This window comes from Gasterosteus aculeatus, chromosome 18 (assembly GCF_964276395.1).
Source record: "Gasterosteus aculeatus chromosome 18, fGasAcu3.hap1.1, whole genome shotgun sequence".
NCBI lineage: Eukaryota > Metazoa > Chordata > Actinopteri > Perciformes > Gasterosteidae > Gasterosteus > Gasterosteus aculeatus.
This window is the reverse complement of record NC_135706.1, coordinates 13,524,778-13,552,758: the sequence shown is the minus strand read 5'-3', so window position 1 is coordinate 13,552,758 and position 27,981 is coordinate 13,524,778. Positions and strand designations below refer to the sequence as shown.

Genomic DNA, 27,981 nt, shown 5'->3' with positions numbered 1-27,981 from the left:
GAAGCCGCTTTCCTTCTGCGCTCAACACGAACGCACGTAGTCTTTTCAAAAATGAACTTCCTGTATGAGAACAGGTCCCCTGAGTGTGTACTTCTGCCAGTACTACTTCTGTTGCACAAGCTGTACTTATGAAACAGAAGGATTTACGTTGAACGTGCGTTGTGTCACACAGACAATGACAGGTGCATTGTGGGAGTGAAACCAGGCTGGATAGACATTAACTGTAAGATAATTACATCGCATCCAAGTACCGAAGCAGCATATTTACTACAGCAAAAAGAAAAGTTGAAATCCAAGTAGTACCTGCAAAATGTGCTTGAGTGTGTTTAGCGGTGACCTTTGACCCCTCCACCACACAGGATGTTGCCGGTCAAAGATTACGAAACTGTTGTTGCATCACTTTGCTTCCACTTGTGACTCAGTTGCATCAGTTTCTACCTGAATGACAAAGCATCTTCCCTCTCATACTCACTGTGTGTGTGTGTTTGTGTGTGTGTGCGTCTCTGTCCCCGTGGTCTCTGTCCCCGTACTGGTCCCGTCCTGTGTGTGGGGAGCGGTTTCACTCCGGTGAAGTCAGCTGGAAAGCTGCTGCTGTGATCGACGCGATTGCTTCCTGGAACAAAGAAAGCAGGTCAGTGACATCGACCTTTGACCCCGAGAATAAACTGTACTGTGTCACCGAGTCATATTGAAACTCCTCACTTCTGCTTCCACTTCAAGGGAGAACCAACTGTACTTGTTCACAAGGGCGCTTTGGAACAAAATGTGATGACAAACAGGCGGTTTAGTTATTCTTCTATAAAATGACGTCGGCGCTGGAGAGAGACGTAGTTTATGTGTTAAGTACAGTTTCTTTACTTGATTTGTTCCTCTGACGCCACAAGTTCACTTCACTGAATTAAACAGACACCCTTAGTTACTCTTCAAATTCAGATTTCTGCTCACACGAGCTGAAAAAGCTTAAAAAGCTGAAAAGAGAAACCTTTCATCACGACTGAAGGGCTCCTTTAATCTTCTAACACATCGACGGGTTCTACCAGTTCCCCAAATCTCACCTGATCACTGGGGGGTGAACTTTAAACATTAAGTAATAAACATAAAGTAATTATGTTCTGGTAAAAAATACACAAAGCTCAGAATGTCTCCTTGGACCTTTGTTATTTGACCCTTAAAGAAAAGGACGTTTGCTCCTGAAGATGAAAAACTGTGAGAGTTTGCAGTTGGGAGAGAGAACGCGGAACCCACGGAACCGCAGCTCGCACCCCTGCGTGCCTGGTCCTGGTCCGATGTCTGGTCCGTGTGTGGGACCATGTGGGGTCCGTGTCTGGTCCTGCTTCCAGCCTCCCCATCACACCTTTGTAATCAAAGCAGACGAGTGTTCGTGCATCGTGGTTTTGACCGGAGCTCAGACGTGATGAAGCAAGAACGTTGCTACAGAAGAAAGCAGCGGCCTTCATTGTAACGCCGGTTCTGATGTGAGTGAGCAGCCTTGTTGTCACCATGGAGGAGGGCGACATCTTTAAGGACGACGTAAGAGAGAAGCGCTGAAGGCGTGATACCTCTGCATGTTCCAAACCGGCATTAACATATCAGGTGTGAATCGTGAAGCGAGTTGAAACGTTTCCCTCCGTGAAGAAGCCGCGCCCCATCGGCTCTTATTTCTGACTCCTTGAACCCTTTGGATGAAGCTTTGCTCCACAGCGATCAGCAGCAGACGTTATCATAACACACTTTTGGGGCCAGGCGTTTGCTTTCATCAGCTCTTCACCCCAGACGGGTGGGGTGAAACTGGAGCTGTCATATGAAGCGGAAACGAGGCGAACCGGGGGTCACGTGACTCTTGTCGTTTGTTATATGGAGGCAGGAGGGTGGAGTTTATTGCTTCAGGCAGATTACCTGCTAATTAGCCACGAATAACTGAGAAGTCGGTTGAACTACAAAATCCAATTGTTTCTGTTGCTTCTCTGCTGCTCTTCTCGTCGAGGTCGTAGCTTCTCGCTGTCTCTCCCCACGTGTCCAGTCTCGTCTCCGTGCCTCAATCGGGCATCGGATGTTCTCAGGGAGCTCGTGTTCCTCTCAGGAAGTCTTCAAAGAGCCTGAAGGGTTTGTATCCTTGTGGTTCAAATGCACTTATTGGAAGTCGCTTTTCTGCTCTTTTCAAAATAAACCTCCGTCCTCACAGGAAGCTACTTAGTTAGGTTTAGCAAAATAAAGTGAAAGTAACGAAGTACTGACAAATAAAGCTGACTTCTCTTTCCTGTTTTGAATCATTCAGTCTGAAAGAAGACACGTTAAGGAAGCCGAATAGACTAAAATCGTAATGTATCAGTGTGTGAAAAACAACGTAGTGTCTCATCTTAATTTAAAGTATTACATGAAGTCCGTAATCCTCTTTAAATCCTCTTTGTAACGTGGATCACAAGCAATAACTTCAACAGCAACTCCAGTGTTTGCCACAAAAAGGACGCCATGCCGGTGACATTTGCAATACATATTTTTAATTGACAAAGTATCAAAAACAAAAGTTGACAGCAAGTAGTGGTGCAGTAGAACTTGACGGCCTCCAGAAGAAGAAGGAAGATTCCAACTCAATGAACCAGGAGCGCGTGAACGCCGGCGTCCCTTCAAGCGCGTGACTCCGCCCACAAATCAACAACATGGACCTTCTTCCACCAAACGCACGCCATGAAACTTCCACAGCGTGACAGAAATGTGCCGCGTGAAATATTGTGGCCGACGGCGGCGAGGCGTAAAGATAAGCCGAAGCTAACGGGACGTTTAGCGTTCAGTCGCCACTCAAATACTGAGAAGCAGAGTTTCCCTGTTTGATGAAGTTCAAAACACCCGGCAAGACGTCTCACGTCAAGGTCCAGCCGACAGCAAGCTAACGCTATCGAGCTAACACCCCAAAAACGAATCCTACTGAAACTACTAATAAACAGTCCGTCTAGGGAGGCATTCGGTGTGACAAACAAACGCACGGTCGATGCAACAACCGAGACTTTAGGAAGAAAAATGTTGATCTGCTGCTGATACGAGAATCGGGAACGCCAACGTCCCGTTGTAACACGCCTGTACGCAGGTGTGTAGCACTACACGTCTGTACGCAGGTGTGTAGCACTACACGTCTGTACGCAGGTGTATAGTACTACACGTCTGTATGCAGGTGTGTAGTACTACACGTCTGGTACCACACGTCTGTGGATAACCAAGCTTCGTGTACCCTGTTTCTTCCCCCATAAGGCTTCAAGCTGAAGCTAGCAGTTAGCGGTTAGCATTTAGCAGCCTGGTCCTTTGTGGCTGAGTACGTTGGACTCGTTTAACTGTAACACTGATCTGATCTGCACACTCAGTTATCGATATGGGCGATACGTTTGCCTGCCACCAATTATAAATGTATTGAGAAAAGTAAGTAATCATCTACATGAATGAATGATCATATTGTAATTTGGTACAGTGCTTTTTTTAATATAAATAATAATCATAATGATGAACCCTGCCTGCAAAGTACATTTCCCTTTTGTAAATGCTGCTGCTGCCCGACAGCAAAGAACCGGAAACTTCGACATGGCGCTCAGGTCCTGAGTGGTCAACAGGTTCCCGTTGTGTAAAGGACAAGCAGACAGAGTCGCACAGTAGTTACTAAATAAATATACAACGCTTAATACAACAATAAGCACAAAAGACAGAGTCCTTTCCTTAGAGTCTTGCCGTGTAAAACCTGCTTTGTCTGTGCACACGCACACGCTCCATCGTTCCTTTTCAGGGGCACTTTTAAATGACGAACCATGTTTACCTTAAAAATCTTCCTTTGGTACAAAACGTTCTCTCTCATCTATTCAAAACACCAGTGAATGAAAATGTAAATGTTTTCTTTAGTGCGACGGCTTCTGTCCTCGGCAGAGACGGTTCGTAATGTTCAAGTCAAACCAAACTCTTTCCCGTCCGGCCCTCCGCGGAGCGGGAGGCCCCCAGGTCTCTAGCAGCTTCGTGGAGAGTCATTGAGACCGAGGAGTCCCCCCCCCCCCCCGAGTGGCGTCCACGAGGAGCCGCCGTCCTCCTCGGGGGCGCTGAGGCTCCACCAGTCCGTCCATCGTGTGTCTCACGGGAGCGTCCCCCCCCCCCGGCGTCTCACAGGTGACCGGCACAGTGCAAGTGGTCGAGGGTCAGATGTCCTCCGTCGAGAGGCGACAGCGTGGAGATGGAGGTGGACGAGGAGTAGGTGGTGGAGGTGGAGGGGGTGGAGGAGGTGATGGCGTGGAGCTGCAGGGCGCTCTCCTTGATGTGCTGGAGGAAGAGGTTCCTCTCGTCCTCGGGCGTCTGGCCGTTCTGGGCTCGGACGATGCAGGTCGGCCGGTGCAGGTTGAGCATGTAGACCAGCTGCTGCTTCTGCTGCTTCAGCTCCTCGATCTGAGCCTTCAGCTCGCTGTTGACGCTCTCCAGCTTCTCCGACTCCTGCGGGAGGGAGGGGGGGAGGGAGTGGGGGAGATTAATGCTGCGCTTCGATGGTGGTCGTTAAAGCTTTTTAGTTGAAGGAGAAGCATCTCTGAACCTAAACTTTACTTTTTAAATGCTCAGGTATATTTAATCTCATGTTGTATCACGTTTCTCCTCCTTGGGCCAGACAGGTGTGTGTTTTTCTACAATGAACGCGAGCTGAAGACTTACCTGCTGCAGAGTCTCCGTCTTCTCCTTCTTCTTGTTGCGGCACTTGGCGGCGGCGACCTTGTTCCTCTCTCGCCGCCTCTTCCTCCTCTCCAGCTCCTGAGGCGTGACCTGAAGACCAGGGAGCAAAATGTCAGCGTCTCAAAGCCCCCACGTGCCGCCGCCCTGAAGCCCCCGTCTCCCCCTTCCCCCGTCTCCCCCCTCTCCTCACCTCTCTCTTGACGCCGGCCCCCCCGGCCCGGCCCTCGGAGGCCCGGTCGGAGCTGGAGCTGGCCCCGTCGGAGCTGGTCTCTCCGCGCAGGCCGTTGAGCAGGCGCTTGGTCTGGATGGCCGCACGCAGCTCCTCCTTCACGAAGGGGGTGAAGGTGGCGAAGTCGTCCAGGGTGAGCGTGCCGGGCGGCGAGAGGCAGGGCACCAGGGCGGAGCAGCTGATGTCGGCCAGCGAGGGACCCGGGTGCTGCAGCATCATTCTGGGCAAAGAACAGAAGGAGAATCAACTGACTGTCGGGATAATCGGCTGAAAGACGAAACAAATGATACACAAGAAGGAGAGAAAATACCATATAAGTCATAATAACGTATTAATATTACAACATTTATGAAGATATAGAGATAAAATAAAGAAAATACACTCAACTCAGCGTTACATAAGTTCATGTTGAGGACACTTAACATGAACATCATAATTAACATGAGTTGACTAATAATTATACAGCTCATAAATATTACACAACAAGAATAACATGAAAACAGTCAAGACGGCCTTTCATCTGATGTAACATTCAGGAGGGGGGGGGGCAATTCAAAACATCTGATGGAGAACCGCGACAACCGCATATTTGCCCTTTTGGGGCGTAAACAAACCATTAAAGTGTGCAGACGATGAGAGCAGAACAAAACGTACGTTTAAAGTTCCCTGTGATTTGTAACGTTTGTATTTGATTCACGTCATGTTGCTCAGCTTCGTAGTTTTGTAAGTGTCATCATTTAAAATACATTTGTTTTCATTTGAACTTAACTTCTAGATCGGCATCAGCTGCGGCGTTTAAAATAAAAAACTGAAAAATACTTTAACTTTTAACCTCCCTGAATGATTCATAATATCATCATCATCATAAGTTCATAAGCTTCATGATCACAAACTACCGAACTGTGAGACACAAAACCAGGTGGGACAACTTTAGAAGTTTGCGCGCGGTGTCCCGGGACAGCGCCGGGACGCCTCCGCTGGGCTCCCGGGACTCCGCCGCTCGGAACCGACCAACCAGCCCCCCCCCGTTACCCTTCACCCCCCCCCCTCCCCGGACGTCCCGTCCTACCTGTGTGAGTCGTGGGGGCTTCTGGAGGAATCGGGCAGTTGGAGTCGCTCCTGTGGCCGCGGTGCGTAAAGTTGCGCTTCTGTCCGGTGCGTTGCATCACTCCGCTTATAAAGCGGTCGGACGGGGGCGGGGCGGGGGCGGGGCGTGGTGACGCAACCAGGAATGCTGTACGACAGAGGGAGGGAGGGAGGGAGGGGGGGCGGGGTGTGGAGCGAGAGCAGAGGGTTGACGTCACCCTATTTATAGAAGGCTTATCCTGCGATGATGCAATCGAGCAACCCCGAGCTGCTCAGCCCTGTTAGGGCTTCCTCCTTCCCCCTTCCTCCTCCTCCTCCTCCTCCTCCTCCTCTTCCTCCTTCCTCCTCCTCCTCCTCTCCGAAGGCTTCCTTCCTACCTCCTCAGTCGTTTCCTCTTCCTCCTGTCTCCTCTTCTGCAGATCACTTCTTTCCTTCGTCACGATCCTTCTTTCTTTTCCTCTCTGGTTTTTCTCTTCCTTTATCTGCACTTATTTATTTTTTAGTCCCTTCCTCCTTCATCTTTCTCTCACTTCATCTGATTTCTTCCTCACCCTCCTCTCTTTCCTCCCTTCTTCTCCCCCTAAACCTCACTCTCAAAACTCAGCTGAATAAAATGTCCTCTTTGTAGATACGAACCACATTTGTTGTTGTTAAAATAAGAACATAACCTTGTTGTGACCCCCCCCCCCCCCCCCTCCTCCCTGCTTTGACACTGACATGGATTTCCATTCCAGACGTTCCTCACTAACGAGGGAATTATGCTCTTCAAGGGGAGTTATTTATTCTGTGGTTACACATCATCAGTCGGGTACAAAGGGATGAGCGGAGACGGACAGAGAGACATTGAGACGGACAGACAGAGAGACGCAGACAGACGGACACAGTCGTGGTATAAATGTTTCCTTCTTGACTACTCGTATTAACGCTTAATCACTTGATCTCATTTACTCGTCCGCTGAGACGATGGAGGATTTCCTGAGAAGCGTTTCCACCTTAAAAATACACCTTTATTACCATTAGGACTGGTGCTTTGTCCACAATAAGCCAGTATTCAGCAGTACTAGTGGTACTATGTGTACTGGTAATGGTGGTTTGTTGTGAGAGACAATGTCCACTGTGCCGTTATTCATTTATTATACATTTCAGCTCCTTGTTTTCTTGCGTACACGCCGCTCATAACTATCAACAGGAAGTTGGCATCGTTGGTTCCTCCCTCAATCAGCCAATGGGAGTCTTCCATGGGATTTAAAATCACTGCAAAGAAACGTCTTTCTGTCTCCGTCCCGCACGCTGCCTCTTGAGACTCGGACCATACGAGCTGATATCAAACTCGTTCCTCTTTCTTTCTTTTCCTCGCTCCATCGCTCGTTTCCCGTCATTTCCCGCAATCTAGAAACTTCCAGCTGAACTTTCGCTTTCGCCAAATACAGTTTTTTCTCAGAAGCTTGAGAAGGAGTTTTGAAATTGTGAAACGTCAAGATGAGCCGTCCATTTGTGGGTGTCATAAGTGCTTTACTCAAAAAGAATTGTACAACAGGAAATATGACCGATGTAGAAACTTCCATCTCTCCCGTGTGTGTGTGTGTGTGTGCGCGGCTTCATGCGTTGTTTCTAGGGAGGCCTTGAGAGGCGGATGAAAACGCCTCCATGGTGACTTTCCATTGGACGAGCCTCTGTGTGTTCAGATGTTCACCGTGAAACCGTTAATAATCCACCAAACAGACTTTCCTCCCTTCCAGTGGAAACCTCTAAACACACAAACAGCTTCGCCTGCTGCTGCCCGAGCAGATCCAGCTTCAGAATGTGTCAGAAAGCTGAAACAGCTCAAGATCCTTCACACTTCAGTCGTCCACAATTCATGACGTTCAAACAATGAATGTAGGTGATTCATAAATGATGAATGAGGTCTTTTCAAACAGTCATTTCAGTGGCAAACCCATTTTTCCACCTCAAAGGTGCCTTTAAACGTTCTTGTCAATTGTAGATTTGAATATCTCCCCCTCCCTCCCTCCCTCCCCTCCCTCCCCCTCTCTGCTGGCAGACAGGTGGGTGTTGAAACCTTCAGGAGGTCAGTGTGGCGGCCGGATTGATGCTCCCCGTCACTGCTGACCCGGTTAACTATTAATACCACATGATCGAAGCGCTAACCCGCCGGCTAAATATCACATTCTCTATTTGTATATTTGAGGGGTTTTCATACCGAGCTCTGTGTGTGTGTGTGTGTGTGTGTCTGTTTGTATGATTAAACAGTCATTGCATTTTAATATTTGTATTATATTATGTGAGATTTGATTCATGATGTTCATGACATGACAGCTTAATAAATATTAGAGTAGAGATTGAAAGATGAAAGTGGGAGTTGATGTGGATGTAAAACTTTTTATTGTTATTATTATAGACACACAATTCCAGAAACCAAAAATGTCGGTTAATAATAACAGTTTCATGTGTCCGGTTATTTGACCTTTTAAAGTTATGTTTCCCTCCTTAAAGTAAATCATGCTTTATTGTGTCGTATCAGTTTTGAACCTTAGTCTCAGATAAACTGCAGATTCCCGACTCAAACCGGCGGAGCTTTAAGTTTCACTATGAGGCACCGGAGGACTTCTCATAAAGAGAATCGGCTCTCAGTAGAAGGGAAAGTGAAAAGAACAAGAGGCCCGTCGGCTCCTTTCACGCCACATCCGGGTCGGATTAGTTTGGGAACCATGCGAGTCTTCAACAACTTTTAGATTATATTATTTTTATTCACACACACACACACACACACACACACACACACACACACACACACACACACACACACACACACACACACACACACACACACACACACATACATACAATATATCTAAATAATGCCACGTGTCATTTTGTTCAACTTAATAAATCAAGCTTCCATGATTCTGTTGTTGTAATAAACACACAAATGCATTTCATCTGCATTAGAAACAATCGTATAGTAAACAGAGATGCTTTAGCCACCAGAGGTCATCCTCATTGATCACCAATATCCATGTAATTAATTACTTCATTTTTATTCACATTCATCTCTCGGAACATGCAGTTGTTACGCTACGTTGTTAGCTACGTCGTTAGCTGCGTCGTTAGCTACGCCGTTAGCTACGTCATCACACTACTTTGGAAGTGTGTGCAGACAGTGGTCAAGTTAATTATCTGCCTCTTCATATACATTAGATTAAAAACAAAGGATTTGTTTCTCTCTTATTGTTTCTCTTTGCTATGTTTTGCATTTCCAAATGAGTCTGCAGCCTTAAAGTGTTCTGGTAGTCAAATAAAAGTGCTGATGGAGATGATGGTAAGTGTTGTCGTTGAAGAAGAGGAGGATGAGGAGGCTTCCCGTTCCCCCCGGTGTCTTTTCCCGATTCCCTGCTGTTTGCCCGGTAAAGCCACGAGGAGGATGAGAGGCATTATTTCCCGGAAAGGAAGAGGGTGACGTAATCCGCTCCTGCTCAGAATAAAAGGGGAGGAGGAGGAGGAGGAGGAGGAGGAGGAGGGGGAGGACAGAGGAGCTTTTGTGGACCCCTTGCAGCTAAAGGGGGGAAATAATAATAAATAAATTAAATATAACATTAAATCAAATATATAAACTAGATTGATAATGCTAGATTATTAAATAGGAAATGTTATTACTATTAATGTATATAATATTTTTCATTATAAATATATTTATATTCATATAATATCTATAGTGATTATAATTTGAGTAATGGAGTACTACTGCAGCTTGCTACAGTATCTTTAAAAAAAAAAAGGTTTTATTTTTTACCAGTTTATTAATATTATTTCAAATATTATAAATATATTTATATTAATATAATATCTACAGTGATTATAATTATGTAATGGAGTACTACTGCAGCTTCTTTGAAATTGATTTTATACCACTTTCTTAAATATATTATTAGTCTCCTCTCGTTCTACTTGATCCGTCCTGCAGGTCCAGGTTTTTCGTTCTTTCCGGGAAGCTCTTCCTCTTCCTCTCCAGTGTCTTCATCACGGGGGATCTGGTAAACTCCCCCCCCCCCCCTCCTTTCTACTCTCCCCCTCCCTCCCTCTTCTCTCCTTTCCCACCACTTCCCTCCACCTCCAGCATCACGCCACCGAGGGAGCGGTGTGAACGTTGGTGGATGGAGGGATGGAGGCAGGAATGGAGGGATGGATGATGTGTCTGTTTACTGACCACACTAATGTCGTAAACACGTTGTAAATGTTCTATCGGAGGGATCCTTTTCCCTTCGAATCCGAGGTGATTCATCCGCTGAGAACAGTGCGGCTCTGTGACGGTCCGATGCTGCTTCCAGAAGACTCCTTATTTACACGTATCCATGTCACTAACGCACTCATCCTCATTCTGAGGGGAAACCTTATATGCTTCAGAAAATCCTCATTGTAACATCCATTATTTCCAATAAATATGCATTTCTTAATTTGATCTGATTTGGTCAGATGTTATTGTACTTCATTTGATTTAGTTAGTCTTGTCCCGTTATGGTATTTTATAGTTTCATTGTGTGTGGATATTTCTGTTCATCTTCGTCAGTTAAAAAAAGTCATGTGACTTTTAGCATTTACATGAATGTGTAAAGCAAACATTTACCTTTTGCTTTCATTTATGAGTCACGCCCTCTTTTGTACTTTGTCCCTCAGTTCTTCTTTTGTTTCAAACATAAGCTCATTTGTCCCTTCTGACGTCTCTCAGACGAGATCACGTGTTCATATTTTTCAGCGTCTCAGTGGAAGCAGAGACAAAGGTCACAGCGGAGCGATAGCGATTCACCATAATCAGTCAAGACATCAAAGTGATGAGTTAGGGTTGTGAACTGATGAGTCAGCATCGGCACATGAGGCAGGATGCTGTTTGTCCTCCAACTGTTTGGGCACTTGGACTATTCATTTGTTTATCCGAATAATCTGGTTTCTTAAGTCATATATTCAGATGAAGCAACTTTAAATGTCGTCATATGAAGTGAATAGTGTTTGTAACTTCTAACTGTCTCCTAGTGAGTCTCTGGTGTAGTGTTTTGTGTTCTGTGTCTTTGTGTTCTGAGTCTTTGCGTTCTGAGTCTTTGTGTACTGATTATTTGTCTTCTGAGTCTTTGTGTTGAGTCTTTGCGTTCTGAGTCTTTGTGTACTGATTATTTGTCTTCTGAGTCTTTGCGTTCTGTGTCTTTGTGTTCTGAGTCTTTGCGTTATGAGTCTTTGCTTTATGAGTCTTTGTGTACTGATTATTTGTCTTCTGAGTCTTTGCGTTCTGTTTCTTTGTGTTCTGAGTCTTTGCGTTATGAGTCTTTGCTTTATGAGTCTTTGTGTACTGATTATTTGTCTTCTGAGTCTTTGCGTTCTGTGTCTTTGTGTTCTGAGTCTTTGCGTTATAAGTCTTTGCTTTATGAGTCTTTGTGTACTGATTCTTTGTCTTCTGAGTTTTTGCGTTCCGTGTCTTTGTGTTATGAGTCTTTGCGTTATGAGTCTGTGCGTTATGAGTCTTTGTGTACTGATTCTTTGTCTTCAGTGTCTTTGCGTTCTTTGTCTTTGTGTTTTGAGTCTTTGCGTTATGAGTCTTTGCTTTATGAGTCTTTGCATTATGAGTCTTTGTGTACTGATTCTTTGTCTTCTGAGTCTTTGCGTTCTGTGTCTTTGCGTTCTGTGTCTTTGTGTTCTGAGTCTTTGCGTTATGAGCCTTTGCGTTCTGTGTCTTTGTGTTTAGAGTCTTTGCGTTATGAGTCTTTGCGTTATGAGTCTTTGCGTTCTGTGTCTTTGTGTTTTGAGTCTTTGCGTTATGAGTCTTTGCGTTCTGTGTCTTTGTGTTTAGAGTATTTGCGTTATGAGTCTTTGCGTTCTGTGTCTTTGTGTTTTGAGTCTTTGCGTTATGAGTCTTTGCGTTCTGTGTCTTTGTGTTTTGAGTCTTTGCGTTATGAGTCTTTGCGTTATGAGTCTTTGCGTTCTGTGTCTTTGTCTTCTGAGTCTTTGCGGTCTGAGTCTTTGTCTCCTGTGTCTTGATAGAGGTTCTGGTCCTGGTCCCGTCGCAGTCGGGCTCATCAACAGAGCCGGTCCTTCACTGACTGACTATAACACTCCACCGGTCACTCCCCTTCACACTGCACATGTCACTTTAACTGTAATTCATCACTTTGTCGTCACTTGTCACTTTGTCACTTGTCTGTTACTTGTTCGTTAGTGCACTTTATGCTTAATATTTTTCTTTTTAACTTTTTAATATTTAAATTTTTTAAACTTTATTCCCTTGTTTTATACTAACCCATAACCTTATTCTACTAACCCATTGCATTAGCATTTCATTCCACTTTATTTTATTACTTGTGCACTGTCGTCTTGTCTGTCTACTGTCGCGCACTAACCGCCAAGACAAATTCCTTGTATGTTTGACATATTTTGGCTAATAAATGTTTCCTGATTCCTGATTCCTGGTCCTGCAGCCAGTGAACCTCTGTGAACCCGAGATTCTAATAAGAGATGCAAAGATTGACATTAATAATTTGTCTATCACTATTGTGCACACCTGCTCTCTGCTAAAACAATGCGTTTTCTATGATGAATTTCTTTGTTTCTCTTTCTTGAAAAACTACATTTGGTGCCTGGAGGCCTGAAGTGATGCTTGATTCACACCTCACAGCACACGACACCTGCGTCCTGCGAGGGAGGATGATGTCATAGTGCACCGTAACCAAAATAATCGTTAATAAAGATGAAAGCAGCCGGATCCTAAAGTTGGGGAACTTCTTAGTCGTGTGCGTCAGGTAACTCTCGGTTTTAGTGGGAAGATCAAACAGGAAGTGGAACCTCGCAGCGAGTTTGCTCTGACTCGGCGTTGAAGAATGAAGCCAGGCGGCTTCATGCGACATGAGGCTTTGTGCGCTTGTTGGTTCTTTTCGAATGAGTCAGCACAGAAGAAAGCACCATCACTCTGCAGCACGTAAAATATGTTGGGTATGTTGTCGCTCTGCAAGTGGAAATACAGGTTTCCTCTCATGTTGACATGAGGTGGTTTATTTTGGAAATTTCGGGGCTTTAGCAACCGAGAGGAATCACGCTAAGATCAAAATAGGACAAAAAAAAGTATTCTTTTACGGCCAATCAGCATAAATAAAGAAAGTATTTATATATATATATATATATATATATATATATATATATATATATATATATATATATATATATATATATGTATGTATATAAACATGGTGTTTATACAGAACATTTTAATTCCCGTGGATCCCCTGCCAGCTGACCGTGCTCCTTCTTTATGGCTGGTGTCTCTCTCTCTCTCTCTCTCTGCTCCACTCACTCCTCTGTTTATGTTTACACGGCTGTCACCGTGGCAACAACGACCTTCACACCCTGCGGACTTCCACCCCTGGAACGCAGACAGGCAGACAGACGGGGGGGAGGCAGTCTGAGAGGGAGGAAAACCTCCACCAGGGCCGCATTCCATTCTGAAAAGTCCAAGTCCTTAGTTAATGTTCCGTTTTCATTATTTGTCGGCCAAATGTTTGGGTTTGGATTCGATATTGTAAATATCACAATAATAAACATGATAAACAAAGACCTTTAAAAGACGCAGCTATTTGTGTGACACATTTTTAAGGATATAGTAAGAATTGAGCTGTGAATCGACATCCTCATAACCTTGAAAGCGTTCTTTAACTTCTTTTTCACCTTAATCACATTATAATACTTTACACCTTCAGATGTCAGAACTCGCAATCATTGGAAGTTCCTCAGGTCTTTCCTACCTCCTTCACAGAGGAAACACAGCGGGGCGAGAAGCCGGGGGAGCGCGCAGCGTTTTGAAATGGGACGTGTCCCAGGGTTCCCAGGCTGCAGAGGCCTCTGCACGCCGCGTCACATCCTCCCGGGCCGCTATTTTTAGATTGTGTGTAAACTGTTGTGTGGCCTCGGCAGCTGCAACACACACACACACACACACACACACACCTTATTTTAAGTATCAGTGACGTTCAAACACTGCTGGTCTTTATTTGTCCCATAGTGGCATTTAAGAGACATTACATCATGCAGATATGTTACGGTGTAAATAGACTCGTCGTCACGGATGACGTGTCTGATCCGCCGGCTGACATTAGCACATTAGCACAATATACATTAGTATATTGTGTGTTTATGTCACACATGATGTGAAAACAATCACTCGTAGAGGAATTAATCCTCTTCCTTGAAGTTGCCTCAAAGTTAAAGTCAAACTTCTGGAGCCGCTTCCTGATTCCAGCGCTCAGAGAGACGCTTTCATCTCCACAATCATGACTGGGCATGTTGCTTTGTCGACTCTTTCCCCGTCACGGATTTGTATTTGTTTGTTTGGTTGTTTCCTCCTTTCGTTTGCCTCCTCGCAGTATGAAATCAGACTCGCTTTGTGAAATCTCTTCTGAAGATGAAACCGTTGTATTTTACGTTTATAATCCTCCAACATCGGTTTTCCCATGTTTGTTCATATCATATTTTCTTTTCACATTTCAATTTAAACTTCTTCATTTTCTATTTCACATCCATCTGCGGGTCACTTGCACCCATTCGGGGGCTCAGGTGAGATGACATCACCGGCCTCCCGATCGGCAGCGTGACCTCATCCTGCATCATCATCAATTCCCAACCAGGGGATCCGATGGCGTCCAACCAGCGCCGGCCCCGGATCATCGGGTAAGGAGGCCTGACGCCCCCTCAGCCAATCAGAGCGCAGAGCGCCGCCTGCTGCTGCTGCTCGGGGGGGGGGGAATCAATAATGCAGACACACACACACACACACACGCGGTTGGCCGTACTACCATTACGAGGCTCAAGAGGCTTCGAGAGAAGCGAGATGGAAGGACTCACAAACACACGTGAGGACGGAGGTGAAGGAGAGACGGAGAAGTGATGGTGCAGAGAATAATAAAAGAGGAGAGGATGATCTCAGTGCGTGTGATTCATCGCCAGGAGTTACTCGTGAGTCACCAGCGGACCCAGAGACGCACTGGCAATCCGATGATACTGGAAAACACTGATCTGAACTCTGTGATTGTTTAGTTTCACGGTTTAACACGCACGGGTCTGAGCGTTGGAGCGGTGAGGATTATGGGAGCAGAGGTAACATGCGGGATGCAGATGATGGATGTGCAGGAAAGTCAGGTTTGGTAGTGAAGGTGCGATGTGACGTCACCTCCCTTCACGACGAGCTCCTGCTTGTTTTGTTTTGCTTCCCGGCTGATGAAAACCCGTCGGGTCGGATTGCGTCACATCATGTGATCATGTGACCAGACGATGGTGGTATAACGAGGACGCTTGATATTCACCTGATTGTATAGTTTTGCTTGTAGGTTCTTTCTTATAAACAAAGGTTGCAGAACTAGTTATTACTATTAAGAGTGGATGTTGTTAGTTGTGGTTTGCTAAAAAATTAACATTTTAAGGAAGCAATAATTAGTATTTACGTTTAAAAGTGAGTTTTAGCTTAAATTCTGTAAAACCGTCCCATGATCCTTTGTGGTAAATCCAATTTGTTTCTTCGTGAACTTCTCATAAACGTGATTGAATCTAAAAAACAAAAACAACATGAAGTTAAAACTTGTCGAGTCACACTGATGATGATGATGATGATGATGAAGGCGGGCACACCTGACGGGAACGACACACAGAGAGGAGGAACAAAAGTTCAAACCAAGTCGTCTAATTTGAGTTTTAGTTTCTGCGGCGTCTGACTCATCAAATGAGGCCTTTTTTCCTTCTTGGAGGAACAAAGGTCGCATTCAGTAACTCTGTGATGCTGCTGGTTCAAGAGCCGCTTTCGCCTCTTTGTGAGGCCAGACATCATTTCGTCACCACATATTGTGTCGACGGTCAGCTGACCGGTGGCTCTGTGTTTAGGAAAACTGTCACATTACACATCACATGAGCTTTTTCCTCATGTGTGTGTGTGTGTGTGTGTGTGTGTGTGTGCTGATGACAATGAGGACATCTCATTGGTCCCCTTCAGGGTTTCTGGGTCAGTTTGAATAAAGTCCAGGTTGAAGTTTAACACGTTCAGGGGAAGAAGCGCTGGTCCCCACAACGTACCCTGGGAATGTTCATACATGCTCATACGGTCAAATACACCACAAAGTGTTCAGTGCGACAGGGTTTAACGGTGCTACGTCATAGAGAATACACAGGTCCTCCCAACGGTAACTTAACACCGATGTTACCTTGTTTAGGTTACAAACAACATAATGGTTCAAAGGTTACATTTATACGATGTGTGCCCCTTTGCTCCATGTGCTCCATGTCCATTTTATCGTATGACATCAGTTTTATTTTGAATTGTTATTAATTCCATAAAGCTCTGGTTACTGAGTAGCAACACTTATCTTTGATTTGCTTGTTTCCAGAGGAGGAAACACAATGACTTCCTTTAAATATCTCAACAGTCTGTCATCACAGTCGAGGCCCACGTTAGATTGAACATGTGCAGATGCTTAACGAGGAAACCTTTTAATTAATTATTATTTAGGTACGTTACTTAATACATACGTTGGCACACAAGCAGTTTTTCTTCACCATCTGATCAACCACCAACAAACACAACGCCATCTTTCATCCTTCGGTATCCATCCTACGGTAAAAGTTAGCGGAGACGATGACATCATCTTTTGAGTCACAGTGAATATCATTATGTGCTCGGTTACACACACACACACACACACACACACACACACACACCTGAACTGATATTGAATTAAAATGATTTAAACAGATTTGTAATTAAAAGTGTCGTGACGGGTCCTGATCAATAGAATGAAGTTGATGATTGATCAGCTCGGCGCCCTGAAGTCGTGTGTGTGACGTCTCTTTTTTCCGTCAGCTGTTCCCATTGTTTGTTCTTCCTTCCTGATAAAAGCTCCTTCAAAGTTGCACCGCGATCTGATCTGCGTTTCTGTCGGCCGGAGGCCAGAAGGAAAACTTCTGGGGAATATGAAACACAATCTCCTGCGTAAGAGGAACATTTTTATATTCCGCATTGGTTTGTTTTTTTATTGTTGTGCCTAATTGATTTCCTCCTGTGCTGACTGGCTATGAGTCAGCCGTTTACCAGCACAGCGAATATTTGTCAGCACCAGTCGACGTCCTGCTGACACAACGTTAGAAAACTTATGAAGGTTTTTGAAGTTTATGAAATATTTAAAAGCTCAGATTGAACCAACAAAAGTATTTTAAATCATACTTTATTATCTTCAATATATTTCTAAAAACGAACATACATTTTAGCTTTCATTCAGGATATTATGCTTCACAAAGGCATAACGTGGATTACTGTACAGAGATCTACATTCTGATGAGAAACAAACTCATCTGATCTCCACAAACACGGCGCAGACGTCTCATTACTTTATTCATTAATCACCCGATTATCGGTCCTTCGCGTTGTGGCACCAGAGCTGAACTCATCAACCAAAATGAGAAGAAAAACTGTAGAAACAATTCAAGATGGAAGAAAAATGGACCTAAATACATTTCGGGACATTGTTTGTATAAAGTAAAGCTCTGAAGGGATTTATGATGTAAATCACGCTTGATAGATTTGTTTTGGGCTTTGAATAACTATAACTAATAACAAAAAAACAAATCCAGTGAAACAATTGAGAACGAAGGAGGCGTAAACACTGAAACACACTGTAGGATTTCCTTCCCAAACAGCGTCAGTTACTGTAGGACATGAAGTAGGATGAGAGACCAAATCCAGGACTCAAGTTAAACACGGGAGGGAACCTGTTGGAATGAAGCCTTTCATGTGAAGTCAGAAAGCAGAAGAGCAGCGACTCCTTCTGGTGAAGAAGAGGAACCAACAGGTTCTGCACCACGTTGGTTTCTAACTGTTTTCTGCGGTGCTGTTTTTCTTGGATGGAAAAAGAGAAACTACACATCTGTGCTCTCTGAATAATCGATGCCACTAAAACATTCTGATCAGCTTCTTTCTCCTTAAATGGTGTTTTTCAAACTTCAAAAAGTAAAAAAATAAAGACAAGCCCCTGTGGAGGTGAACAATGGTCAAATTTTCTGTTAAAATTTAACAACACAAAGAAATCACAACTTAATCGGCCCAACACATTCACCGAAACCCCGGAACCCGTTGCAGGGAAAACGAAAGCCGTCGAGACGCCGAAACCGAGTCGATCTGCAGAGCGAACCGCCCTGAGGATCATCCCGTCGCGTCAACACAATCATCTGACGCACCACCTTCATTGAAGAGGCTAAACAAGACTCCACTTCCCATGATGCAGTTGTCCGAGGGGTGAACCACAGGCTCCTCTCCCTCCGCCGGGTTAATAGTCCATGATGGCCGCTGCCGCTCGCCTGCAGGGCTCTGAGGAGAAACGCGTCTCGCAGAGAGGAAGGAGGGCTTTCATCATTCCTGCTTTCATTCTTCTTCTTCCTCCTCCTCTTCTTCTTCTTATCCTGCTCGGTGGATCACTTCTGCAGGTCCTGCGGAGTGCTGAACGTTTCGTAAACGTTGGCGGCGAACTCCTTCACCTGGTCGTTCATCAGCAGGTCCTGAAGAGACAGTCAGGATTCATTCTGCTCTTAGTGTTAAAACCAGGTGAGAATCACCCTGGTGGGTTTACGGAGAGAAGGAACTCATTGGAGTCACATCCTGCCGGGTCTATTACGTCTTCTTTTAGCTCTGCTGCTCTTGGGGACGTTTGTTTGTCTCACCTGGACGAAGTGGCTGGGAGTCTCACTGCAGATGTAGTTGACCTGACCGTTGACGATGGGGATGATCTTGGCCACCGGCAGGCTGACGGCAGACAGACTGGATGGGAACAAAAGAGGTTGCGTAGAGGTCAACATGGAGGCCGGTGCTCTGACTTTAAACACTGTTTCCTGTTAAAGGACAAGAATCCATCCGTCATACCTGTGGGTTTCACCATGGACAATAAGGCAGGACACAATATTTTGCCATGTTATAAGAACTAATGTGTTTACACAATGTAAAATAAAAAATAAAAATCAGGATCAGCTGACTTATCAGGTGCAAGGCCGGGGGCGGAGTCACCGGGAGGAGGGCGGAAGAACTCGGCCAGGTTGTCGAGGAGACGGGAGAAGCCCCGGTTCAGACTGACGTTGAGGACGGTGGTGAAGTCTGGACTGGAGTCACACAACGACACACACATCAGAGTCACACACACACCACAGCCCCTCCCCCCCCCCCCCACACACACACACACACACACACACACACACACACACACACACACACACACACACACACACACACACACACACACACACACACACACACACACACACACACACACACACACACACACTACCTGTCCAACATGTCTCTGGTCTCGTTCAGCAGTCTGATGGTCACGGTGTCGTTCTCCGTCAAACCGCACGCCTGCACAGACGAGACGAGGTCCGTTAAACATTTTTATTAAAATCGTTTGGTGTGCATGTGCATGTATGTGCAGGTATGTGCATGTGCGTGCGTGGTTGTCGGGGGCAACCTGGTCGGCGAGAGCGTTCTCGTCGTCGGCCAGCATGTACCGGGACATCAGGCCGGCCTCCACCTCCGCCCGGATCCAGCTGAGCTGCTGCTCCAGCTCCAGCAGAGACAGGCTCTGCTTCAGAGGCACCCTGAAAACAAAGCGGGGGGGCAGAGGGGGCGGCAGGGGAGTGAAGGGTGTCATCTTTAAACTTCCTAACAATTTCACTACGAGTATAAAATACAAATAATGAACAAACAAAGAGACTCACTCTCCCAGAGAGCTCTGCACCGCTTTCTTCACCACGGTCATCAACTCCATCAGACCTGTCGGGGGGGCGCGACATAGGAAGGTGAAGATCAAACAGACATGAACAAGTATTTTAAGACGTGTGTGGGTGCGTGAGTCCTACCGTCTCCCAGCAGATGTTGGATGCTGGACAGGTACTGCTGCTGGACGTCCGGCGGAGCCAGAGGAGTCTGACAGATAAAACAATGAATAAATGTAAAATAATTACAAAGAGACCGAGAGTCACCAGTGAACCGAACGCCCGGAGCACAACGTGCAGACTCCACACAGCTGCATGAGGAAAACTATTTGCGAATAAATATTTGTGGTTTAAGAGAAGTGACAGAACCGTAAAAACGTGTCAAGTCTTCATGTCAGCAGGAGGAAAAACATCAGGACTCTACTTTCAAACTAACAGAGACGCTCCTCACCGTCGTGTTCTTGCCAGCGGAGTTGTCCAGGTACAGGTACCCGCCGATGATGTTCAACTGGACCCTCAGCAGGACCACCAGCATGCAGGTGCTGTACACCGCCACGATGGTGCGGGTGAAGCCTGGAGCGAAGCAAGTGTCACACGTGTGGAATCAAATCAAAGAGCGCATAAAAAGAAATCCTCTGGGTTTCTTTTTATGGGACTATTTACAACTAGTGAGATGCAAGTGTGTGTGTGTGTGTGTGTGTGACAGCTCATGACTCACTGATGATCTTTAGATCTTCCCAGATTTCCAGCTTGTTGGCTGGTCTGTGAGACACGATGTGAGGGAAGAAGAAGAAGAAGAAGCGGCGTCACGGAAAACACGCGGTAAAGCAACACGTTTGCTACAACAACAAAAAACATGGCGACAGACTGGCGCATTCACGTAAATACAGACACATAATTTGATCCTGGTAATATTAGCGCAGGTTCTGCCCGTTGTCTCCGTTTCCATGGCGATGGAAGACCAGCAGCTGCTGTGATTTCACTCAGCGTGTTTGTTTGTTAAATCTGACGACATCTGCTGTTCGCAGGGGTGGAAATGCAGAAGAGAGCAAATGTTTGTTTCTCTCATTCAGAGAATCGCTCTCGCTTTATCTGCCTTTACTTTCAATGTCATTAGACAAAGACAAACCTTCTCTCCTCGTCCTAAAGCAATGTTAAAGCACTTCCTTCGCTGCACGAGTTGAAGTCAGAAAGCACCGGGCCACTTTATTTGGGGAGGGTTTAAAACATCATATGAATTAGACTCCGTTCCTCAAAAGCGTCCTCGTCCCCGGAGGAAGCAACAAAGACGCCACTCTACTCACTTTGTCTTGAGCAGCGCGGTGAGACTCTCCGAGTTCAGCTGATTGACGATGGCTTCCTTTAGTGGGGGCAGCATGGACAGCACTACAATACACACACACACACACACACACACACACGTGTCACGAGTGGAGCTCATCTGCCACCGTCATGAGAAGGGTTCAGAGGAGGCAGGTGTTCACCCGTCATGTTGCAGGTCCTCTGGTTGCTCTCGAAGTGGAACTGCCGTCGGGCCTGGGCGATGTACTCGGTCGCCTCCTTCTCCTGGAACTCACTGAGCCTCTTCTGGGCATATCGACCCAGGAAGTACACTCCTGAGGATCAGCAACAAACACAAAGCATGACACGCCGGGATCGAGCACCGACAAATAACTCTTATTAGGAATGATGAGTAAAGCTTCAAGACTTTGGTAATTAGCTGAACTGCTTGTCTTAGTTAGGGCGCACACACACATATTTGGGGATGAATGAATTCAACAGTACGCTTTTAAATTGTTAACTTAAACTAGATTATTTGTTAAAAAAAATATTTATTTTTATTCTATTTTTGCTTGAGACAGAAACTCAATGACAAAACTTAAGATAATTTATCGCGTCGCGTTAGAGCAGCTTAGCGATGCTATGCTAACATGTAGCCTGGCTGCTGCTGATCACCATTGAACGTCACACCAGACTTCATTCAAATCTTTGGCAATTTAAAGAGGTTGGAATTCTATTTCCAAATCAAGTAATATAGAATGTTTTGACGCAATGTACAAACAATACACAAAACACTGATTTCGATGATAAAATAACTTGTGCTGTCTAGTCGTATCAGTTCTTTGACATTATAGTAGATTAACTTAACACGCTGTTAGTGGTCTAAGACCTGTACATTTTAGCTCGGTGGGAAGCTAACAGTTACCTCCAACTACAGCTCCCGTGAAAATAAACTTCCTTTTGTGGCGTTTCACAAAATTCCAGACGGATGAAAACATCCCGAATGACTGTTTCACAAAATACAACTCGGGGTAAAACACACTCCGTTTCAATAACTGTGCTGACTAGTTGACGGACATGTTAACTTCGGCTAGTTAGCATCTACTTGCTACCATGCTAACTGTCAAAAGTGCCAAAGTACGCCGGTGAAAGTAAGGCACAGTGCATTGTACAATTTCCGGTAAATTATTTCAAAATAAAAGACAAATAAACAGCTTCAGTTGAAGACGTACTGACATTAAACCCTGAGCAGTTCTCTGCGTAGGCAATGTGTGTGTAACAATTTTCACAGCAACATTAAAAAAAAAGTATGGAAACAGCCAAATCATTGCAAGAAGAAGAGAGAAATTAAAAACAAAATCATTTTTTGACTGAATTATCTTCTTTTCCGGTATATACTCGGTGAACAGTTGTGAGCTTGATACATCAGCCGTCGAGCTTTCGTCATGTCCGGAACTGGTCCGGTTAATATTATCTTCCCCCCACGAGAACGAGTTAAGTTACAAGGCGTGTGAACTGCAACCAAAGAAATTGTAGTGAAAAGAAAAGAAATAGGCTTAACTCCCTCACCATTTGCCAATAGTGTGAGTTTTGTTCAGTATATTAAGAAGTAGCAGTTGCCATGGGAACAGAGGAGGGCCGTAAAGCGGATTCGGAGGAGAGTTTTTATCCGAGTGAGAAGGACATCGAGAAGTGGATGTCCTGCGCCTTTGACATGGTGAGGGACGAATGATGTGACGTAGATTTTAACCTCTAATATCTGTCAGGGATGTCTACTTATTAACTACAGATAATCTCCCAGTGATACATATGGCATATATATATTTGCTGAAATGATAATTGTACAGTATTGAAAGATGATAAACAAACATTTAATTACTTAAGGAAAAGTGGCAAATAGAACCTTTTTACAGGAAACCATTAATCAATTACGGCAAAAAGTAATTGGTAAATTTGTATTTTTTTCTCATTAACGTCCATATAGAAATGCTACACATAAAAATGGGGGGGGGGGGAACTCAACCATAAATAGTGCAACTCTAAAAACTAAACAATAAAAAACAAACAGAAAATAAAACCATTGTTAAGGCTTAAAAACTACAGCCAGATCTTTTTTTTTTAAATGTATTATCTTTTTAAGAGCTTGCTGGTTTATTATGTAGAGAAGGTGAGTTCAGAGGCATAAAAAAATAAGTCCAACCTGTCATACCAGGTCGTTGACCTGCTGTACATGTGTGACGCCGCAGGCCAAAGACGCTCTGCAGAACGGGGAGGTGCCGGTCGGGTGTCTGATGGTCTACGCCGACGAAGTCGTGGGAAAAGGTCGCAACGAAGTCAACGAGACCAAAAATGTAGGAGAACTTTGACCGAACTCCAGCTATTCTCCTTTGCTTCTGTGGCTGAGAAATCAACGTCACGATGCAGACCAGCAGAAAGCATGAAGTCATCAAACCACCACTATAGCTTCACATTTGGGCAATTTACTCACCCACAGCTAATTTAATTAGAGGTGAACTGAAGTGCTTTAAATTAAAATCCAATATATTGCAAATGTTGGTGCTGAACTTTCACTTGTAAAAACCTTCATTTTCCAAAGAGAGTTTGGCCTCTGAAGCAGAACACGTGTGTGTGTGTGTGTGTGTGTGTGTGTGTGTGTGTGTGTGTGTGTGTGTGTGTGTGTGTGTGTGTGTGTGTGTGTGTGTGTGTGTGTGTGTGTGTGTGTGTGTGTGTTTGTTAGGCGACCCGACACGCCGAGATGGTGGCCCTGGATCAGCTCCTGGACTGGTGTCGCCGCGGCAACTTGGAAGTGAGCGGCGTGTGCCAGCAAACGGCGCTGTATGTCACGGTGGAGCCGTGCGTCATGTGTGCCGCAGCCCTCCGCCTCCTCCGTATCCTCTCCCCGCGCGCGCGCGCGCGTGTGCGTGTGTGTGTGTTTGTGTGTTGACAGCCGTTGTTCCTTGACCTTCCGTCAGACATCCCGGTGGTGGCGTACGGCTGCAGGAACGAGCGGTTCGGCGGCTGCGGCTCAGTTCTGGACGTCTCGTCCGCACACTTACCCGAGACCGGCACCGCGTTCAAGGTGTTTGCTCGAGGTTGTTTTTTGTGTCCTTTTAAAAGTGACGTGCTGCTTGTGTGTTGACGTGGAAGTGTGTGTGTGTGTGTGTGTGTGTATTCAGTGTGTTCCAGGTCACAGGGCAGAAGAAGCTGTGGAGATGCTGAAGTCTTTCTACAAACAGGAGAATCCAAACGGTGATCAGAACTCTTCTCTTCTTCTCATTTCTATTTTGCTAGTTTTTCTTATCTTTCATCTTGTTTTATCCTTGAAACACTTCTCTACTCCTTCATCGTGTACTTGATGCTGTTGCACAAGGAACAGCGTTCATATATTCATTCACTTCCTTTTCTCAAATGTTCTCCTCTGTGTTTTTCCTTCTCTCCGTTTCAGCCCCGAAACCCAAAACGAGGAAGAACTGAGCTCTTCTAGACGCATCGCTTCTATGTTTAGTTTTTGTGTATAAAAATAAAAGACATTATAAATCATTCCGACCTCCTGGGACATTTGCTGCCATTCCACCAGCGTGCCACCAGGGGGGAGCAACACTGACTCACACACACACACACACACACACTTCTACTACTTCCACTTTGTTCTATCAGCTCTCTCTACAACAAACTGAAATGAACACGAGGAAATCTGAATTTTCAGCAGAGGATCCAGTTGTTAAATTTCACTCTTCGGATGTAAAACGCACCACTTCCTGAACTTCACATCTGCTCATAGAACACAAATCACTTTCGCTTCCTCTCTCACACACACACACACACACACACACACACACACACACACACACACACACACACACACACACTGGGTGTGTTCAACGTATCTGCAGCTGGATAGAGTTGAAAAACACGGTATGCGTATATGTTTGTATTTGAGACCTGTGCGTGTCTGTGTGTGTGTGTCTGTGCGTGTGTTCCAGGTGTCCTGCTGTTTGTTCCAACAAAGAAAAAAATTGGTTTTAAACTCTCACTTTTCTTACTTGTGTCTTTCAATCTTCTCCACTTCCTTCCATCCATTTTGTGGCTGACAACTTTCCTTCCTCCCTCCTTCCTTCCGTCCTCCTTCCTTCCTGCTTCCTTCCTTTTATTTATATCATATTCTTCCGTCTTTCACCTCTTTTCCATCACCTTTTTATACATCTGTTACTCTTGTCAGTATCGGGTTGTTGTACAATTCCCCTCGTTGGGTTTTTCATTAAATGTATTTCCTTCTTTCTTTACTCCGCCCAGTTTCTACTTCCTCTTACTGTTTTTTTTGTTTCCTGTCCTCACTTTCCTTACTTCCTGCTCATTTTTTTGCCTTCCCGCAATCTTCCTCCCATCTCTCCATTTTCCTGCTACACCCCCTCTACCTCCTTTCCGTCCGTCCTTCCTTCCTTCCCTCCTCACTTTCTTTCTCACCTTGCATTTCTTCATTCTTATTGTTATTCCACTTCCTTTTTACCGTTTGCTTGATTACTTCCTTCCTTCTTTCATCTTATTTCCTCTTCTCTTTCCTGTTTTCTTTCTTGTATTGATGGTTCAGTTCTAATTTAGTTCTTTTCCTTCCTTCCTTCCTTCCCTCCCTCCCTCCAACGTCTCAGTCTCCTCCAGAGACTTGTACTTCCTCTTCAGTGTAAAGCAAATATCAGGAGTCTATCTTTATATATATAATATATATATATATATATATATATATATATATATATATAACGACGGAGTCCAGCTTCCTCTCTGCTCATTAGCATGTAAATATATGCTAGATCATGCACATCAGAATAGTCTTCGTTTGAATGTGTCACCTCAGGAGTGGAGGAGTTGACGTGTTAATGCAGAGAAACACACACACGCACGCATGCATAGTGAGCTGTGTGTGTGTGTGTGTGTCGCGCAGCTTCGTCGGAATGGAGCGCTCACTTTGTTTTGTTTTTTATTCTCTTTAGTATAACTTTTACTTTGACACTATTGCTTTTATTGTGACAGTCTTGCGTTTATTGCGACGTCCTCTCCACCTGAAGAAGTCAACAGGTTTAATTTATTTATTTGTTGTCTTTTTTATTCCTCCATCAGTTCGAACCTGAACTCTCCAGCTTATTCATTTCTGCTGACTGGAGGGGGGGCAGTTTACCCTGTGTTTGGAGTTTGGGTTTCCATGGTGACAGGAGAGCTGGGAAAGCATTTGGCTAAACTGAAGACATTCCTCTGGGCCGGTGAATCGATTCCCCAGATGTTCGCTGGTCACACGGACTCACATTGATTTCTGGGACTTTAGAGAACGATCCTTTTGGGTCTGATGACGTTCTCCTCAATACTCAGAAGTTAATTAAATCTCGTTATAAAAACTCACTGGATCCAAACAGGACTTTTCCACTCCAGCTTTATTGATTTGTTTCCTCATACATGAGATGAACAATGATGGTCTTCAACACGTTATGGATCTCCAGACGTTTCACAGAAGCAGATGATTCACTTTGAGAAGTAGTTCATACCAGAAAAGCAGATTACAAATATTGATGACGTGTGTGTAGTTTTTAGTGTGATGTAGATGTGTGTTTGTGTGTTTTGTCCACTGTCCTCCACATAACAAAGACCGTTACAAAACCAAACAATTGGTCACCTTTCCTTCTATACTTACATTTTACTGCTCATTTAGTTTTTTCAATATGTTGTTGTTGTTGTTGTATAGTTCAAAGGTTAACTGTTATTCTTTCACTTCCAGAGAGGGTCGCTTGTTTTGCGTTACTGGGCTGTCCTGGGTGGGCGGGGCACGACGACGACTCCCACACCCGCACAGTCAGGCCAGGGTCACTCACCTTTGACCTTTGCTGAGGGACGCAAAGAGGACAGAGGGGAGGGTGAGTGGAGTCTGCAGCCTGTGCGTGTGTGTGTGTGTGTGTGTGTGTGTGTGTGTGTGTGTGTGTGTGTGTGCGCGCGCGTTGTGTACCTGTGTGTGGCTGGTCCCAGATGTAGCTGTTGAGGACGTCTCCCAAGGTGTAGAACACACAGATCACCGCCATCATGGCGCTGAAGAAGACGCCTCGAGCCAGCGGGGTGAAGCGCTCCAGCACCGGGTAGACCCACACACCCGTCACCTGGTGCACCCAGCACGTCCTGGGGGGGCGCAGGGGGCCGCAGTTAGTGTGGAGTCATGTGCATACGTTCCATTGGTTCAGTTAGTGGGCGGTGGACTGGTCTCTGCTGGGGGACCTGGGGGGGTCCACAGTGGACTGGTCTCTACAGGGGGACCTGGGGGGGTCCACAGTGGACTGGTCTCTACAGGGGGACCTGGGGGGGTCCACAGTGGACTGGTCTCTGCTGGGGGACCTGGGTGGGGTCCATACGGGATCTAGACTAAAATAACAAATAAACCCTAACCCAAAAAACAAACAAACACCCGTCTGACCTGCAGAGAACTAAACTGCAATAAAAAATAAACAGTAAACAAACCAAATGAAGTCAACGACTCCTGATTTAGATTAAATATTAAAATCCAGTCTGAACGTTCAATCCAAACACAAACCAACACCACGAGGCACTAAAGCACAGCTGGAATGACCCCGTCCACTAACTGCAGGAAACAGGAAGTGCTCAGGTACCAGAGGACGTATCCCACGCCGAAGAAGCACACGGCCGCCAGACCCCACGACCTGCTGGGGTACCGGTGGTTGGTGGTCCGCATCTCGATGATGATGAAGGGCAGAACGGTGGTGTGCTGAGGGGAAGGAGGGAGAATTAATGATTTGTGTGTGTGTGTGTGTGTGTTCCTCCTGAACACACACATTTAATGGAGGTCATGGCACCCCCCCCCCCCCCCCCAAAGACTCTCATTAACTAGAAAATCAGTAAAAGAATAAAAGGTATCAAGTATCTTCCAGAGTGTGAAAGTTCGA

General features: G+C 45.3%; 4 protein-coding genes and 1 long non-coding RNA gene across 5 annotated transcripts in view; 2 read left to right on the top strand and 3 right to left on the bottom strand.

Annotated features, from left to right (window-relative positions):
- The first annotated feature begins 470 nt into the window (after nucleotides 1–470).
- On the top strand, nucleotides 471–5,731 carry LOC144389392 (uncharacterized). The gene is made up of 2 exons (XR_013453402.1): nucleotides 471–631; nucleotides 4,625–5,731. It is a non-coding gene; the product is annotated as an uncharacterized LOC144389392 (long non-coding RNA).
- atf3 (activating transcription factor 3) lies at nucleotides 2,477–6,106 on the bottom strand. Its single transcript, XM_078093523.1, has 4 exons — nucleotides 5,985–6,106; nucleotides 4,877–5,135; nucleotides 4,669–4,776; nucleotides 2,477–4,455 (listed from the first exon to the last, which is right to left on the bottom strand). The coding sequence occupies exons 2-4, from the start codon at nucleotides 5,132–5,134 to the stop codon at nucleotides 4,132–4,134; spliced, it is 690 nt and encodes a 229-aa protein (XP_077949649.1). The 5' UTR covers nucleotide 5,135; nucleotides 5,985–6,106; the 3' UTR covers nucleotides 2,477–4,131.
- Nucleotides 6,107–17,219: 11,113 nt separating this feature from the next.
- pex3 (peroxisomal biogenesis factor 3) lies at nucleotides 17,220–22,198 on the bottom strand. The gene is made up of 12 exons (XM_040161070.2): nucleotides 21,975–22,198; nucleotides 21,253–21,384; nucleotides 21,073–21,154; nucleotides 20,487–20,530; nucleotides 20,220–20,341; nucleotides 19,913–19,979; nucleotides 19,772–19,826; nucleotides 19,522–19,651; nucleotides 19,342–19,412; nucleotides 19,034–19,156; nucleotides 18,725–18,821; nucleotides 17,220–18,562 (listed from the first exon to the last, which is right to left on the bottom strand). The coding sequence occupies exons 1-12, from the start codon at nucleotides 22,045–22,047 to the stop codon at nucleotides 18,479–18,481; spliced, it is 1,080 nt and encodes a 359-aa protein (XP_040017004.2). The 5' UTR covers nucleotides 22,048–22,198; the 3' UTR covers nucleotides 17,220–18,478.
- adat2 (adenosine deaminase tRNA specific 2) lies at nucleotides 22,184–24,589 on the top strand. Its single transcript, XM_040161134.2, has 6 exons — nucleotides 22,184–22,766; nucleotides 23,296–23,400; nucleotides 23,787–23,937; nucleotides 24,022–24,128; nucleotides 24,226–24,298; nucleotides 24,495–24,589. Exons 1-6 carry the CDS (start codon nucleotides 22,671–22,673, stop codon nucleotides 24,521–24,523), a joined length of 561 nt encoding a protein of 186 aa, XP_040017068.2. The 5' UTR covers nucleotides 22,184–22,670; the 3' UTR covers nucleotides 24,524–24,589.
- A 1,862-nt stretch (nucleotides 24,590–26,451) lies between these two features.
- The window catches only part of aig1 (androgen-induced 1 (H. sapiens)), a 6,508-nt gene continuing 4,978 nt past the window's right edge, over nucleotides 26,452–27,981 (bottom strand). The window contains exons 4-6 of the mRNA XM_040161124.2: nucleotides 27,688–27,803; nucleotides 27,036–27,202; nucleotides 26,452–26,916 (exon numbers count right to left, since the gene is read on the bottom strand). Coding sequence (XP_040017058.2) covers nucleotides 26,897–26,916; nucleotides 27,036–27,202; nucleotides 27,688–27,803 — 303 coding nt within the window. The 3' untranslated portion in view covers nucleotides 26,452–26,896. The remainder of the gene's footprint in view (nucleotides 26,917–27,035; nucleotides 27,203–27,687; nucleotides 27,804–27,981) is intronic.

Excerpts from the sequence above, each read along its gene's own strand:
- atf3 (XM_078093523.1), bottom strand. The coding sequence starts at position 5,134 with ATGATGCTGCAGCACCCGGGTCCCTCGCTGGCCGACATCAGCTGCTCC. Across the intron at positions 4,777-4,876 it reads GGGCCGGCGTCAAGAGAGAG|GTCACGCCTCAGGAGCTGGA; the intron begins GTGAGGAGAGGG and ends CCTGGTCTTCAG. Across the intron at positions 4,456-4,668 it reads AGACGGAGACTCTGCAGCAG|GAGTCGGAGAAGCTGGAGAG; the intron begins GTAAGTCTTCAG and ends TCCCTCCCGCAG.
- adat2 (XM_040161134.2), top strand. The coding sequence starts at position 22,671 with ATGGGAACAGAGGAGGGCCGTAAAGCGGATTCGGAGGAGAGTTTTTAT. Across the intron at positions 23,401-23,786 it reads AAGTCAACGAGACCAAAAAT|GCGACCCGACACGCCGAGAT; the intron begins GTAGGAGAACTT and ends TGTGTTTGTTAG. Across the intron at positions 24,299-24,494 it reads CAAACAGGAGAATCCAAACG|CCCCGAAACCCAAAACGAGG; the intron begins GTGATCAGAACT and ends TCTCCGTTTCAG.
- pex3 (XM_040161070.2), bottom strand. The coding sequence starts at position 22,047 with ATGTTTTCATCCGTCTGGAATTTTGTGAAACGCCACAAAAGGAAGTTT. Across the intron at positions 20,342-20,486 it reads GGAAGATCTAAAGATCATCA|GCTTCACCCGCACCATCGTG; the intron begins GTGAGTCATGAG and ends GCTTCGCTCCAG. Across the intron at positions 19,827-19,912 it reads CCAACATCTGCTGGGAGACG|GTCTGATGGAGTTGATGACC; the intron begins GTAGGACTCACG and ends CCCCCCCGACAG.